We start from the raw sequence: 14,730 nt of genomic DNA on the forward strand, positions 1-14,730 counted from the left end.
GGCATCGTCCCTGCCTCAGTGCCGATGCGAACAACGTGGGTATTCGCCCCGGTTCGCTCACCTCTGATTGTTTCGACGTCTCCCTGCGGCTGCGCGGCGACGCTCAGATATACGGACGGCTGCAGGCATTCCTGTTCGCCTCGGTCGAGATCTACTACTCTTGTGCGAGCTCGTTGGACGCCACTGTTTCTGTCATCGCCCCGGAAAAAAACAACCGCAGTTCAGCGTGCTGCTTGCATCGCTGTTATCGTAGCTTTGGTGACGCGCGCGGTTTTGTCTTGCTTTTCTTTCTTTTGTGAGCTGCTAAATGTGCTGTCCCTGCAGCAACAACAGCGAGTGCACTCGCACTCTACATCCACGCCTTGGCGACAACGCGGTCTTCGTAGCGTCTGCGTTGTTTTTGGCTCGGACTCGGTGCGTGTTTTGCGTTGCGAAAGGTTTCTCTTCGGAGCATTGCGTTCTCGCGTCGCTAAGGTGCTTCGCGCAGTCCCTTTTGCTGCTGTTGCGGCGTGGTCGCGTGCACGTACCGTATTTACCCAAATGTAAGCCGGCCTCGATCCCCCCACCCTCTTCCAAATTCAGAATGACAAAAAAAAAAAAAAAAGAGTACACGACAGAAAGCAAAAAAAGAAAAAAAAAACATTCATTACCAGTTTCCAGCGCCAGCCACGCTATTGGCACGGTTAACTGAAGGCACCACTCTGCCAAAAGCGGGGAAAAAAAAAAAAAAAAGAAGCCTGACTGCCAGCACTGCGCGCAATGCGCGCAATGCGGTCAAAATGGCGTACCGTTAAAGTGAGGTTAAAGTACAGCTAATTCTAGTACTATACTATAGCTGTAGCACTGTGCGGCCTCGGCTAGTAATGGCTACAGTATACTGTCTTTTCCTGCTGGCGTTAGTGGCGAGCCAATTTCCCATTTCCGACGGCTCCTAACGAAATCCTTGATCAACTAAGCTGACCGAGGAGTATCGATCGCTGGCAATCTAGATTCGAATAAATACGGTACTTCGGAAACTTCTAGGCGTGGCTAGGGTGAGATGTTTTCGTGCGCCCAGACATCGACCTGACCGCCAGTTTACACAAAGCTGCCAGCGCTTTCGACCGCCTGGTGACCGAGTTGAGGACGGATAACTTGACCTCTTTCATTTCCCGCCTGAATGTGCTTTTGGCAGCGTATTCTGCCTGTACGGTGGTACACGGCACACTTCCATCGTCGACATGACCTGCGCGAACCTGTTTTCTCTGCTGGGACATTGAAAACGGGCGCAAATGCAACTGCGAGTGACGTATGCGTGTATGAACCCGTATACTGAGCTAGTTGGACACTGCACATAAGTGGCGCACCGACGCGTGTTGTAACCCCCCCCCCCCCCCCCCCCCCCTGAGGCCGAGTTAACCCCCCCCTCCCCACGCGTCCAGCCCCACTAGTCCAACGTGTACCTTCAGTGCTCTGTTCACATTGTCATTACAATTGGCTTGGGGTCGAATTTTACTGATTAACAAAAACACTCTATCATTGTCTTGAATTTATTCATTCACTCTGAAATTACTTTGAGCAAAACGCTGAAGAAATAAACATCGTCATCATCCTTGGCGTCATTATATTATTGTAATTACTAGGCATTGTATTTGCTATTGGATTCTTGTGGCTAAAGCAAGGAAATTGCATATTATGCAAAGTGCTTGCTCCCCCCCCCCCCCCCTCCCCCCTTGGCAGAGATCCTGTGTGCGCTACTGCTGCACATTCACGTTCGATCCGTTGCAGTGGGCAATTAAAGCCCAGAGTCGCGCGCAAGGCCATGGCCGGCACTCGCCACGCCTTACGCAAACAAGAGCTCGACCCCGTGCTCGGTCGGAAGCGCGCGAGGCGATCTATATGGGCCGCGGCTTCGCTATAGGCTTAGCTGCCGCCTGTCCCGTCTGACTGCATTTAGGCTTTTGCTGTTCGTCAGACCTCAGACCTGGTATTCATGACTCGGTCTAATTCCGCAATATTGTCGAGTTCGCTGTCTTGTCGGCGCCGATTCGTTTCACATTTATGGAACCTTCGTGCGCACGTATATGCCCTGCTTTTGAAGGCGCCCTTATAGCTTCACAGGGGGTGGCCATTCCCTCTCTGATTGACTCAAAACCTCCACGGGTCGGAATTCGGCAACGTGGTGGTGTTGCACTGTCCAAAACAACCTGCTTTGTCCAGCATGACACTGTCGGGTGGTGCAGTGGTCGTGATGGCTTCACTGGCCTCACTTTTACCACATTTCCCCTCAGGCGAAAAACGCCCGTGTCCCGTGTTTGGGGGACACGTTAAAGATCCCCTGGTGGTTCTTCCTTTTCTTCTTTCTGGGGTTTTACGTGCTAAAACCAGTTCTGATTATGAGGCTGACCAGTACGTAGTGGAGGGCTCGGGATTAATTTTGACCACCTGCGGTTCTTTAACGTGTACTACAACGCAAGCACACGGGCGCGTCCCCTGGTGGTCAAAATTAATCGGCAGTCCCCCCACCACAGCGCGTCTCGTAATCAAGTCATAGTTTTGGCACGTAAAACCCCAGAATTCCCCTCAGGCTGACATGATGGTTTCGTCATGTCAATGTTGCTAACTTCTGCGGCGGTGTGTGCCAAAGTGTGTGCACCTACTGCATTTTGTTCGTGCAGTTGCCAAAGTTTGTTGAGGTGATAGCTGAGAAAAAGAAAATACGCATTCCATGGATACGCACGCAACCAGCCGCGGTGATACGTATACCGTTGCCGCGCAGAATAGTTCATCTTCGTCCCCGCGCACGGGCGAAACGGCGTGAGTGGTGTTCGCTTAACAAGATCGATATGTTTTTGCCGTGCTCTCTCTCTCTCTCTTCCAGAGATCGACCTGCGGAACTTGCGTGCTGGCTAGAATTAACCACGGCTTTCGCTTTCTTTCGCTCGCACGTGCCACTATGCGGTATCGCTTTGTTCATTCAGAAAGATAAAATAAAAAGAGAGAGATTGGTTTACTTATTTTTATCCTTACTCTTTCACTTTCTCAGCGGCTGCATCCGCTGCTGCTGGCACCTGCGTACATGTATGTGTAAGAGAGAGAGAGAGAGAGCGTGCGGGCGTTGTGTTCACTCCCACTAAAACGATGCACCCTTGTGGGAGTTGCAGCTGAGGTTAGCCAGTCAGGAGTGTGAAAGCAACTGTATGTAGTACCTGCTGCACGGCATGTATTTGTGTATACATCCGCGTCCTCTTAGCCCGCCGTCCTGGTGTCGACTCAGCACGTACGGCGCGGTACGCAGGTGCTTTGGCGAGCCCGTGTGGTTTTCTTTTTCTTTTTGAGAGAAAGGGCGAGAACTGTCAACCACGAACGCGTTTGAAACGAGGCACTATTTTTCTTCTTCCGCGCCTTAGCCACCGCCCCTTCGCGCCTCCGTAGCTTTCAGAACACTGCACCGCTTTAGCTGTGCTGTGCGCGCGTGAGCGAGGGGAGCTGTCTTCTCTCTCTCTCTCTCCTTTATTGACGTCAGCGCCGTTGGCAGCGGTCGGGGAGGCTGGCAGGAGGCTGCAGCAGCCGCTGCAGCAGCGCGTAGTATTTTGTTGTTTGCGCATTGACCTTGAACTTGAAATGCAGCGGTAGCGGCGGGCGGCGCGGCGCATCTCGGGACTGGGTGACGCATGCGCAGTGTGGCCTCTCCGCTTCTGCTTTCGCTCCATCCTTTCCTCGCCGCCCTCGGACGCAGCGTGGTCGCCTGGCAACAGCACACTTGGCTGCCGCCCACTAGGACTTACCGTTTCTCTCTCCGGTGTTTCACCGTTTCCCGTTTCGCCTTGCGAACCTTCTCTTCCGCCTACGTTCGGCAGGTCTTCGTGCTTTCCTTCCTTCCTACCTTCCTTCCTTCCTCAGTGTTTTTGGTGATCGCGCATCAGTCTAGACTTGCTTTTCTTGTGACTACGCGTACACACACACACAAGCGCGTATGTGTTGAACTATAGTTTGTCGGCAAACAAACACTGTCCTTGGGCGTTCAGTCTCGCCCGGTTCCACAGGCTACTACTATACCGTTGCTGCGGTGAAATGCAGGACGACACGTACAGACTTTCCTTATTCACTCTAAGAACAGTTGCACTCTTTGGGGCGTATTTTTGCCAGAGAACAATAATCGTCATCTGACTTGCGTGGCTTTCCTTTCTTTAACGCTGTGCGCCCGGCACTTCTCGGTCACGAACGACAAGAGCATTATCAGCGTGACACAGCGTTCTCGACAGGAAAGTAGAAAGTGCAGAGTTTTCAAGATAGGAAACGCAAGCAAGACAGATGACGATTATTGTTGCGTGGCAAAAATGCACCCCAAAGAGTGCAACTGTTTTTAGAGTGTTGCTGGGCGGAAACGCTCCGCGTAGCTTGCGAAGAATTGTGCGAAAAGATGAGCAGTGACACATGTGGTCCTCCCGTCAAGCAGAGATAAATTGTTTAACTTCTTGGTTAGTTAGCACATATATTAAGCGTTTCATGGTATAGTTGAAAACAGTATTAATCCTTTTCGTTGTGCTGTCTTTCTATGTTCCACAAAGCATATAATTTGTTACTGCTGTTACACACGACGCAATGCTACACGTGGTAGCCGATTTCGGTGAACGTTTTTCACCCTCTGTCAGTAACCTCCCCTTTTCTGACCATTTGAAAGCTTGCTAAACATTCAGCCCAGCAGAGATCCGATAAAACAGCTCGTTGTCTCCCTACCGCGCGCGATTTCGTTGCATGGACGTCTTCTGTTGCACATATAATGCCTATATATTGTCGTCATACTGGACCACTAAAAACCAAGTTCGCATATAACGTTTCAGTGGTTGAGCGCTGTCATTGTTTGTCGAGGCACGTTACGTTTTGAAATTAATACTATCCCCCGCCTCCCGACGTGAATAGCGATCGAGCTCTTCCCAGCGCTCTATAGATAGCCTCGACGCCCTTTGCTGGCTTCTCGACGTAATGAATGAACTCGAAAAACTTAACGATTGCGTTCGACGACTAATTGGAGCGCCCGAACAGCAGTACCACTCGAAAGCAATATTTCCGGCTTACCTTCGGCGCGCCATTTCGGGGTTGATTTGCTGCGCCCGATGCGCATGTAGAAAAAACCCGAACGATATGCATGTCATGTTGTTGCTGCTTCCAGTGAGAATTTGTTCTGTGCTTGATTCGTTTGCTCTTTTTTTTTTATTTAACCTGTATTCCTACTAGTTTATGTCGCGATTTTGGAACAGTGCACTTAGTATTACTACAGGACCGCGACCTTATGCGCAGAACCCACAGCCTCTTTGCGAAGAGATGCACTTACTTCTTGCCCCCCCATCTTGTTTTCTTTCTTTCTTCTTCTTATTCGGCGGAAGGAAGGGTGTGGGGTCGCCGACGCAGCCAAGTGCGCGACTCCGAACGGATGCCGACGTCGGTGGCAATGATCTATGGGTAAATTTACCTTGCTTTACGGCGACAGTTTCCGCCGTTGCTTCTCGGTCTGGTCCGTATAAAGGAGCGGCAGCGTCGAACTATATCCGGCCTTTGATTCTTATTCAGGTCAGCGCAATACAAGATTATAACCGTCGCGGACATCCAAAAAAAAAACAAAGGGCTTGGATAATTTATAAGCTCAGACCCCAGGCACCACGTCGCAGAGCTTTTGCGGATGATTTATATTTAAACATACCGCAGCGTTAAGGGTAGAATCATTGCCCTTTCTTTTTTTTTTAACTTCCCGGAATTGCAGGATATCATGGAAAAATTACTTCACCTAAATTAAAGTCGCGTCGCCTTAAGTTTGAGCGGTACAGCAAATGCAGGTATCACGTATATAATATCACTACACTGCACACGGGCATGTCTTTTAGGTCCGTTCGATTCGCCCAGTAGTTTTGTGATCCAATTTTAGTGGCACGTTCGCGCTTGGGGCTGACGCGCCCGGCACCTATTGTCAAAGCCCTGCACGTACCTTTCCTTCAAAGTGCAGTAAATGGTGCGAACTTGTTATGCACGAAGCTTACACCTTGTGAAATGCAGCATGCGAATGGAATTCACCTCGTGTGTGCTGTGAAGTAGGAGTCGTTTGGCGATGCTTAGCTCGACGCTATACTAAGCCCTATTAGAACGTGCATGATATTCAACTGCATTTTAACAGAGAGTCTGCTGAATGCAACAAAGATTCGATTGAAACGCAACAGGATTTCCATAACGACTTTTGTAACGGTTAAGCGTGCAGAACTGTTGTATTACAGACTATGGCCTGACACGTGTTTACTAAGCTCGTGTTACCCACGCGACAGCAGCGCACACATAATCACACGCATCCACGTGAACGTGCACAAGTTTGCACGTCCTGTAGGATCTTGCTTCCTCCGCGGTTGCGAAGCTTCCACCGGTTTCGATTAGAGTAAGACCCGACTTCGCATTTCGAACTCGCGAGCCAAATAGTGCGGGCCCCGATCGATACGGGCCCTGCCGCGGCTGCAGCTTACCGTACGTATGTACCTGTTAGGCGTAGTTTTGGGAAGGCTAACTAATTAATCTACTCCCGCGGGCCGCTGTCTGCACAGCATTTCCCACGGGACAGATCTCCCGTTTTCTCTGCCAAGAAAGAAGTGTCAGAGTCGCGCTGCTGCGTCCCCGATCGATGATTTCGAGGTATGAATGTTTTTGTTTCTTTTTCTATTTACCGCCGCCGCATGGCCGTGATGAGCCGCGTTGGAGCAATGTGCTGTCCAGCTAATAAATGGAGCAAACTTTAGGCGCCGCGCGTGCAGTTGAACATTGTTTCGAGCGGCTTCTGCGTTCATTAACGCGAATGTTCAACTTCCGTTGCCTTGCACGCCGGATGGTATAATCGCACGATTTAAGGTAAGTTCTGGTTGGCGCGCTCCATGTTCTTTGACATTCGCTGGAATTTGAAACCGCGTATAAGGTGAGCATAAAACGAGCGGCCCACACTTCGAAGGCGTGGCGGTATTGACAAAAGTGAGGGAGGGATGGTGTTCCATATTCCGGGAGGAGCGCGGTAGGGCTCACCTTTCTAGTCACGTTCTTAGGAACTTTTATTTTCGTGCATTATGAATCGATGTGGCTGCACGACGTCCTTGAGCTAATAATAATCAACGAGGTCAGATCCAGTACCTATCTCCTATAGGTAGCATTCAGGCTTGGGGGCGCTCAAAGCCGTGGTGTTCCGGGGGCGTACAGCTGACAACTTCAGTCGGAACTGGGGCACCAGCAGATCGCGTTTTCGTCGCCCGCTGTCAGATTCGCCGCCCGTTATAGACAGCTCGACGTATGGCGGCGGCCAGACTTCGCCGTGGCCGCTTCATTTACACCACACAGCGTTGCTACCACCACACCCACCCGCCTGTGTTACGAAGGAAATGACGCTTTCAACGACAGGCATCACCGTACACAAGCGGCAGAGTTGGGACAAATGCAGGTGCTTCCGCGTTGAAGCGCGACCGTGTACCCATTCATGCGCGGAGCGTGCGTATAGTTCTGCGTTAAGCAGAGCACTGCACAGACACCTTTGCCTAACTACGGTATATAAGCGACGACAGGTGGCGTGTCGGGGCGCGTCGCTGTTTGTCTGAACATGCCGTCACGATTCTTTGCGTTAGCTTTCCCGCACTGTTGAAAATATTCTCCACGTGACGTAAGAGGGCAAGTATGTTTGAAAGAGCACGATACTGAAACAGCAATAACAACGAGCAACAACAAACACATGTTTTACAAAAAAGAAACTTCACAGTTGAAGGGAGGAGACTAACCGAATTAAAAATTTTTAACAGTGAAGCTGTTTAACCTGGGCCTTTGCCATCAGGTGTAACGCCGAAATGTGGGCCGATCCTGGTGGTAGTGCAGAAAGGGTCCAAGCACAATGGCACATACCCCTGCGGACTAGCGAAGCTGTTTAAGCTCAAGGATAGTCCGTCGAGTGTACGCCGGAAAACCTCTGCCTGGCGATGAGGTCACCATGCGTCGCCTAGCAACGCTTCGCCCCAGCTGCGCCGACCGCACCGAGTCTCGCCACAGCTGCTTGAGCCGGGACGTCATCGCGCGCGCCGCATCGCTTCGCCTTAGCTTTGCCGAGCCATTACGTCACCGCGCCGTGCGGGTTGGTTGCCGTGGCTGCGCAGAGGCGGAGCTAAGCCGTGACGTCGTTGCGCCGACCCACGGGATATATAGCTCCGCTACAGTGTACACTGTAGCTCCGCGTCGCCGCCGCGGTGACACAAAAGCCCCGCCATCTCCGCGCCGAGCACATCGCCGCGAAGATGGGGCGGCCGAAGAAGAGCGTCACTCCCGAAGAAGAAGAAGCGAGCCGCCGCGCCGCTATACTCGAGAGCGAGTGAGACGACTTCGGTCCGATCCCGAGTATCGCGCCGCCGAAGCGGCGGTGAAATATCGGCGATTCGCAGAAGATCCGGAGTTACGGGCCCGCGAAACCGAGCAAAAGCGTTTGAGCGTCCAGATACTTTAATGACGGAATGTTCCTTGCTCCTTGGGCTGTCGAGTTGCTCAATCGCTGTCCCCAGCGGATGTCGTCGTGCTGACTTCCGGGCGACGAGCGATATTTTCTGGCTGGCCAGAAACCGGCGACGCGACCAGCGACAGCGACGGATCGCCCTCCGCGACGGCAAAACCTGTCGCTCGTCGCCGTCGCTTGTCGCTGTCGCTCGAAAATCGCGTGCATGCGGTTGGGCCTTTACGGGCCCGCGAAACCGAGCAAAAGCGTTTGAGCGTCCAGATACTTTAATGACGGAATGTTCCTTGCTCCTTGGGCTGTCGATGATTCCGGGGTGATCTTGCGCAAAACGTTACCGAGTCTCGAAGTATAACCTCGCAAGAACTTGGCCGAACCGAGATAAAGCTAGGTGGGGTCGCCAGCTTCGCTGTTTGCCCAGTCTTCGCACCATATAGCGTGAAGCTGTCCCTAATTAAAAAAAAATTGAAGCAGCCTTGCAATTCCGCAATCAAAGCATACATCGCTGTTCTGCATTCCCGAAATAATGATAATGCACACGTTAAAGAACCGGAGGTGGTCGGAATCAGTCCTCCACTCCGGGGTCTCTCATAGCAGCTCTGTTGCTTTGTAACATTAAAACCCCACCATTAAATCAACGTGGAATCGAGCTGACCCCAAGCTCAAGCTTCGTGCAATCTACGCGAGCGTCGCTAGTTGGGCTATATAGAACGCATCTGCGGGTGTCTGTCATGGTGAGAGAGGCTTCCTGTGCGCGAGCGAGTCAAGGCGCATTCCTGCGGCGTTGGGCCATTGTTTCCAGCAGCAGGCGCGCATCCGGCACTGACGTTGTATTATTGGCGTATACGTGTGTGTGTGTGTGTGGGGGGGGGGGGGGGGGGGATCGCTGTGCTCGGCTGATAGAGAACACGCGGTGTAGGATGTGTACCGCACCATGTAATGAGCAGCGGGAACAATGCTTTGCTGGCTGCCGCCGTCGCTCTTCGGTTCCCTATATCGTGTTGGTTAATTTAATCTCCTGCCCCTGGAAAGAGGGAGATAGAAGAGAAAGCAGCGTGGTCAGCATTTTCAGGCTTGAATTGTTTGGATATGTTTGGTTGCACGGTTGAGGTTATTTGGCGCAATAGCTGCTCAGGCCAAACAACTTCGAAGCAGTCTGTATAGATGTTTAGTGCGCGTCAATAAGAGTTGTCACCACACCGTGGTATGTTTGTAGCAGTAAGAAAGAAGTAAAACGAGATAATGTCGCGGTTGAGGAGGTTAGTGAACTTGGGCGAGCTGGTATCGATTCATTCAATTACTGTCGGTTAGTTTTGCGCGCCTTTTCATGAATGAATGGCGGTGTGTGAGGACGCGTGCTAAAGCTACAGTGTTGAGGGAGGTATACGGATAACTCTTTTTCTGCACACGACCCAAGTACGGGAAAAAACGCTTTGAAATTCGTGACGTCATACTGACGAGCCGGCGCGGCAATATCGGCTCGAAATTTAAGAAAAGGCCTTAAGATCGGCTTTCATTTGCTGCGCTTGTGAACGACCCTCTTCCAGCCAGCTGAATGAAATTAAATTTCTGAAAGGATGCCCTACCAGCCTAAATTGAGTAATCGCTGTTCCTTAGTGTCCCGTTAATGTGACATCTTACTTCGTTTACTGTGAGGGGTTCGAAACGGAAGCATCGCGCCCTTTCTCCACTTCGAAATCTCCCGTCTTCTTATTTCAGCCCCCGTCGCGGTAACCGAAAAAGGAGTAGCCGCAGGCCAGAGTAGCCATAGACCAAGCTATACCGGCCCAAACGTCCGTGCTTTGCCTCAGGACACCTCTGATAATCCATAGGCTTATAAGCACACGTCACACATTCCTGTTGTTTATAGACTATTTTCTGAAAGTGTTAAGGTGCCGTCATCACGGGCTGTTAACACCCGCGACTTCGAGGTCGCGGGTTCAAACCCCACCGCGGCGGCCGCATTCCGATGGTGGTGGAATGCAAGAACGGTCATGTATCGTGCATCGGGTGCACACGTTAAAGAACCGCAGGTGGTCAAAATTAATTTGGAGTCCCACCACTACGGCGTGCCTCATGATCGGATCGTGGTTTTGGCACGTTAGAACCCCAGAACTTATTATTGTTATTATTTTCACTGTTTCGCAACCATGTCAACTTGACGTTTATTTGACTGACTGCTGCCCAAAGTCGAGAAATGATTCTTTTGACGGCTGGAGATGGATCCGGCGCTCATGCGCCGAAAATAAAATCCTCTTAATAAATGTTTATTCTCTCTCTCTCTGTGTGTGTGTATCGTGTAACGCGGCTCCGGTGAGCCTCGTGGCAATTCGGGGAAAAACAACCGACATCGCATGTTTGTTACTTCGAGGTACGACACGTTCGCTCACCGGAAACAAAGAGGACGATACGGGGTTAGATCGAGGGGCGTCCACGTTTCGCGACCAGCGTCGGAGTTGTGGGAGGGGGCCATTAAAAGCAGCGGCAAGAACTGTCTACCGCCGCCATTGCGAGCCAAGCTTCGCTTCGCAGAAGCGGCCCGACTGGGTTCTTCGCTTGAGAAAGCGTTCGCGGAAGGCGACGTGGCGGCAACTGGAGGCAACTCGCCGTGACAGCTTGTTTGATTTTACTGCTCGGGACACCTTCCACCTCGCCCATTTTTTTTTTCTTCTTTTTTTGCCATCGTTGTATGTACGGAATCATGAGACTATAGGGTCCTCGCATAGCTGGTTCATCCAAGGACGAAAGTGTCATTACGTTGCGTTTTTATTTTATTTTTGTCTTGTTTTTTTTTTTTTTTTCGTGCTGGGTTCATAGAATGATCTTTGTTTTGTTTTTCGTTAGTCGGCTTTCTTTGGTTTCTACTTGGTCGCTTATTTTCTTTTTTTTTTTTACTTCTTTATTTGAACGAGCGGGAAATAGCAGGCGAGCGTGCGCGCGAGGTTTGAAGCGTTCAGTGAGTTGCCTCTGTATATAGCCACCGTTTCAAGAGCCCGACCTAGTTCCTGATGAGTTACCTCTCGGTTTAACAACAAGGTACTGAAGCTAAACGGAATTGTTTTCGCTTGTGAATACAGAGTGCGAAAACGTCGGCGCGTTCATTTTACGCGACACGATAGCCTTGCTGTTATCGTGGCAGCGTGCAGCGCGTACTTTCGACGTTAGCGTTAATCGCGAACCACGTGTCATTCATGATCTTGTGGCACGGTCATCGCGCGCCGACACAAACACGAAACTACTCCCGAAATAATCTTTTATGCGGTCGCCGGCAACTTCATGCGGGCTCACAGCGGAGTCTGCTTATTACACCTCCGCTGCGTCTATTCTGGGGCGATGTAACGTTGCAGGCACGTAAGCATATCTGCTGGAGTTGCCACTCTTCGCACTCGGACGGCGACGTCGTGAAACCGGCTTGCCGAACCTCTGAAGAGCCAACAACAGCAACAACAATAAAGACCCACTAAGTCGCTTTATGTCATATAATATTCATTGATGGCTTTTTCTCAAATTCGGGATGCGATTCGCCTGTGGTGGAGAGGTTGAAGCGTCCTTCAATAATAATAAGAAAAAGCGAAGAATAGAGTTCGAATCTGGGCTACGCGCCTGAATGGGATTGTGATTGCGCCGACGCATTGAATAGTGACTCGGTATTAGACCACGAAGTGATGCAAGCGAGGGTTGTTTGTCAAGGTTCTTTTTTAAAGAGACGCGGCCAGCTCACAGGTGCGGGGGAAGCGTTGAAGGGCCCCCGGCCGATATCATTGCGGTTACGGCCTTCTCCGGCATTCGGCGTTTCCCGTCGTAGCGAAGGAATCTTGAGCAGTCGAAGTGTCGTTGTTGGTGCGACAGAGAGAGAGAGGGACGGGGTGTTCGCTTCGCGGAATGCGTTCACGGCCGTGGCAGCGCGCCGCGGTGATTTCGCGTCATTCCCACGCCGTGCTCCGGCACCACTGCGACTGTTTGCCTTGGTACCACCCCTGGTTCGCGTTGCGTGACACTCGCGAGCGCCGTCTCACAGAAGCTGCCAGAAGCTCTCGCTGTCCCCATTTGCCTGGGCGACGAAAGCAAACTTCGTTGGCAAATTCATTGCTCGCTAGCTAATGAGTCACCGTAAATTCAACCCTGAGAACGAGTTTCGCCCAAGGAGCCAGGTAGGTGCACGGCGGAACAGCAGTTCGCCAGTTCGCTCTTTTTGCCTCCACTAAATAGACCTTTTTTTTTGCGTAATTGTTAAGCTATAGCTTTTTTGCGACGCAGGTTTGCCGAACTCGCAGTCGAACTCTGTGGCGTAGTCATTTTTTTTTTTTTGCAGACAGCGTGTACACGCGTAGTTTGTTTGTATTATATAAATTACGGGTTAGAATACACTCATTTATTTCCAAGGGCCCATCTTGACCGCCTCTTTCTTTTCCTCGTGTCCCTCTTGTATATTCAGTCTTCATCTTCGCCGGAACATCGCATCCTTACGGACTTCGGTTTTCATCCCTCCTGGGATCATAGGGTACGACGTTCCCCACTGTTGCTATTTCGGTCCTCTCCTTCTTCGCCGGAACATCACATATAATAATGTGGAAAACGTGGCACCCCGGAATGAAACCATGCGCGAGAGACAATAAGCCCCAGCATGTGCAGCTGTATGAGTATGTCTTCGCTTGAACGATATAACCGATTAACCGATGTAACCGCCCGAAGCGCGCATGTGAATTATATGAAAAGGGAGAGACCGTACAGGACAACTATTTCCGTTCGGTATCTATTAGTTTCTCGGTAATTTGTCGCGCCGATGCTGGCGATAACGGCAGGCGCGGGAGCTTGCAAGTGGCGACGCCACCCTGAAGTTCCCGCACCAGCTTGCCGTGACGTCACGGATTTCTTTAGCAGCGCCTGTTCGGGTCTGTAGTTAATTGTTTGTTGGCAAAGGAGGGCTTTATACTGCATTCTGAAGGAACCAAGGACTCAGTATATAGCAAGTTCCGAGAGACTTTCATCATGCGTTAATAAAAAGCCAAAATTAGACAAGATAAACAGTTTGAAGTCCTTGACGTCAGGCTGGCATACTGGTGCGAAATAAAGAAAAACATAATAATTATAATACTAATAACAAAAATAACAAAGCTTTGGCTCTGTACTTCTGCAATTATAATCAGCCTCTCCTCGCTCTCGCAAAATGAATTACATTATAGGGTATTGAAAAAGTACACTGTACGAGGCCAAGCGGCTTTTTTTGGGGTTAAAGAGGGACTACATGGTATTCTAATTGCGCCATGCAAGTTTCATAGGTTCTTACTGGTGCACAATGGCCCAAATACGAGGAAATACTTTGCAATCCGTGACTTCGGACTGGGGTTCCGGCGGAAAAAAAAAAAAAAAAGAAAAGAAACACACATTTAACCTTCATTTCCGCTTTCAGTAAACGGTCTCTTCCCGCGAAATTAACCCAAATAGAGTGAGAGGATACTTTATCACTTATTTGAGTGTTCCTCTTTATTGTCCCTTTAACGTTTAGAAAAGTGGTGGCGTCCATGACGTTCCACGAGGCCTGCGGAAATTTAACTGAAACAAATTGCATGTAGCTGCGTGCTCGTGCGTATGCGGTCCTTTGTCGTGTCGAGAGGGAACGGCGCGCGGAATGTGGGCCGAATCAGCTTTTCCTTTTGTCCGAGGCCGCGTCTTCGTCGTCCAAGGCCGCACGGCCGGACCGGATGCAGAGGGACCCCGCTACTTCGAAGCAGCGGTCCTTTTTTGAGTCAGCGCCTCGAGGGAGAGCAGGTGTGGAAGAACGTCGCCGGCGCGCTGATCGATCAAGTGTTGCAACGCGCATTTAAACATGGTTACTCGCGGAGAGTGAGCCCCTTCTTTAGGTGTGGAGCTGAAAGGGGAAAGAAAAATGCGGGCTGAGCAGCACGGTGCGTAGATGCCTTATAGAGTTGCAAGAAACTCGATCGAAAATCAAGGCTGGTCGCTTTCGTTATTTGTCTTTAAAGGCTGACACCCCTTAGCCTCCCCCTAAATATATATATATATATATACGTGTGGTGTGTGTCTCCTTTATCTCTGTCGTGTGAATCGTATACGGCCGGGTTACTTTTCTTGCGGCGCGCCAAGGTCGAGCTGCGCCATCCCCGCAGCTACGACGTACGACGGCGAGCGTAGTGCGTCTAGTCCGCGCTGAGGTTGGGACGGAAGACTCCTCGTGTCGAACTTTGGAATCGTAGCGGCGTGTTCGGACTTTTAGCATCTCC

At 50.8% G+C, this 14,730-nt stretch overlaps 2 protein-coding genes and 1 long non-coding RNA gene across 4 annotated transcripts in view; 2 read left to right on the plus strand and 1 right to left on the minus strand.

Moving 5' to 3' along the window:
• The window catches only part of LOC119455939 (protein UBASH3A homolog), a 67,668-nt gene extending 67,435 nt beyond the window's left edge, over positions 1 to 233 (minus strand). The window contains exon 1 of the mRNA XM_049669443.1: positions 62 to 233. Within this exon, the coding sequence (XP_049525400.1) occupies positions 62 to 129 (68 nt within the window). The 5' untranslated portion in view covers positions 130 to 233. The remainder of the gene's footprint in view (positions 1 to 61) is intronic.
• The window catches only part of LOC119455940 (DNA-directed RNA polymerases I, II, and III subunit RPABC3), a 132,365-nt gene that overhangs the window by 9,061 nt on the left and 108,574 nt on the right, over positions 1 to 14,730 (plus strand). The gene's annotated exons all lie outside the window — the stretch shown is intronic.
• On the plus strand, positions 55 to 735 carry LOC125946395 (uncharacterized). Its single transcript, XR_007467552.1, has 2 exons — positions 55 to 191; positions 226 to 735. It is a non-coding gene; the product is annotated as an uncharacterized LOC125946395 (long non-coding RNA).

Source organism: Dermacentor silvarum, chromosome 6, assembly GCF_013339745.2.
Source record: "Dermacentor silvarum isolate Dsil-2018 chromosome 6, BIME_Dsil_1.4, whole genome shotgun sequence".
NCBI lineage: Eukaryota > Metazoa > Arthropoda > Arachnida > Ixodida > Ixodidae > Dermacentor > Dermacentor silvarum.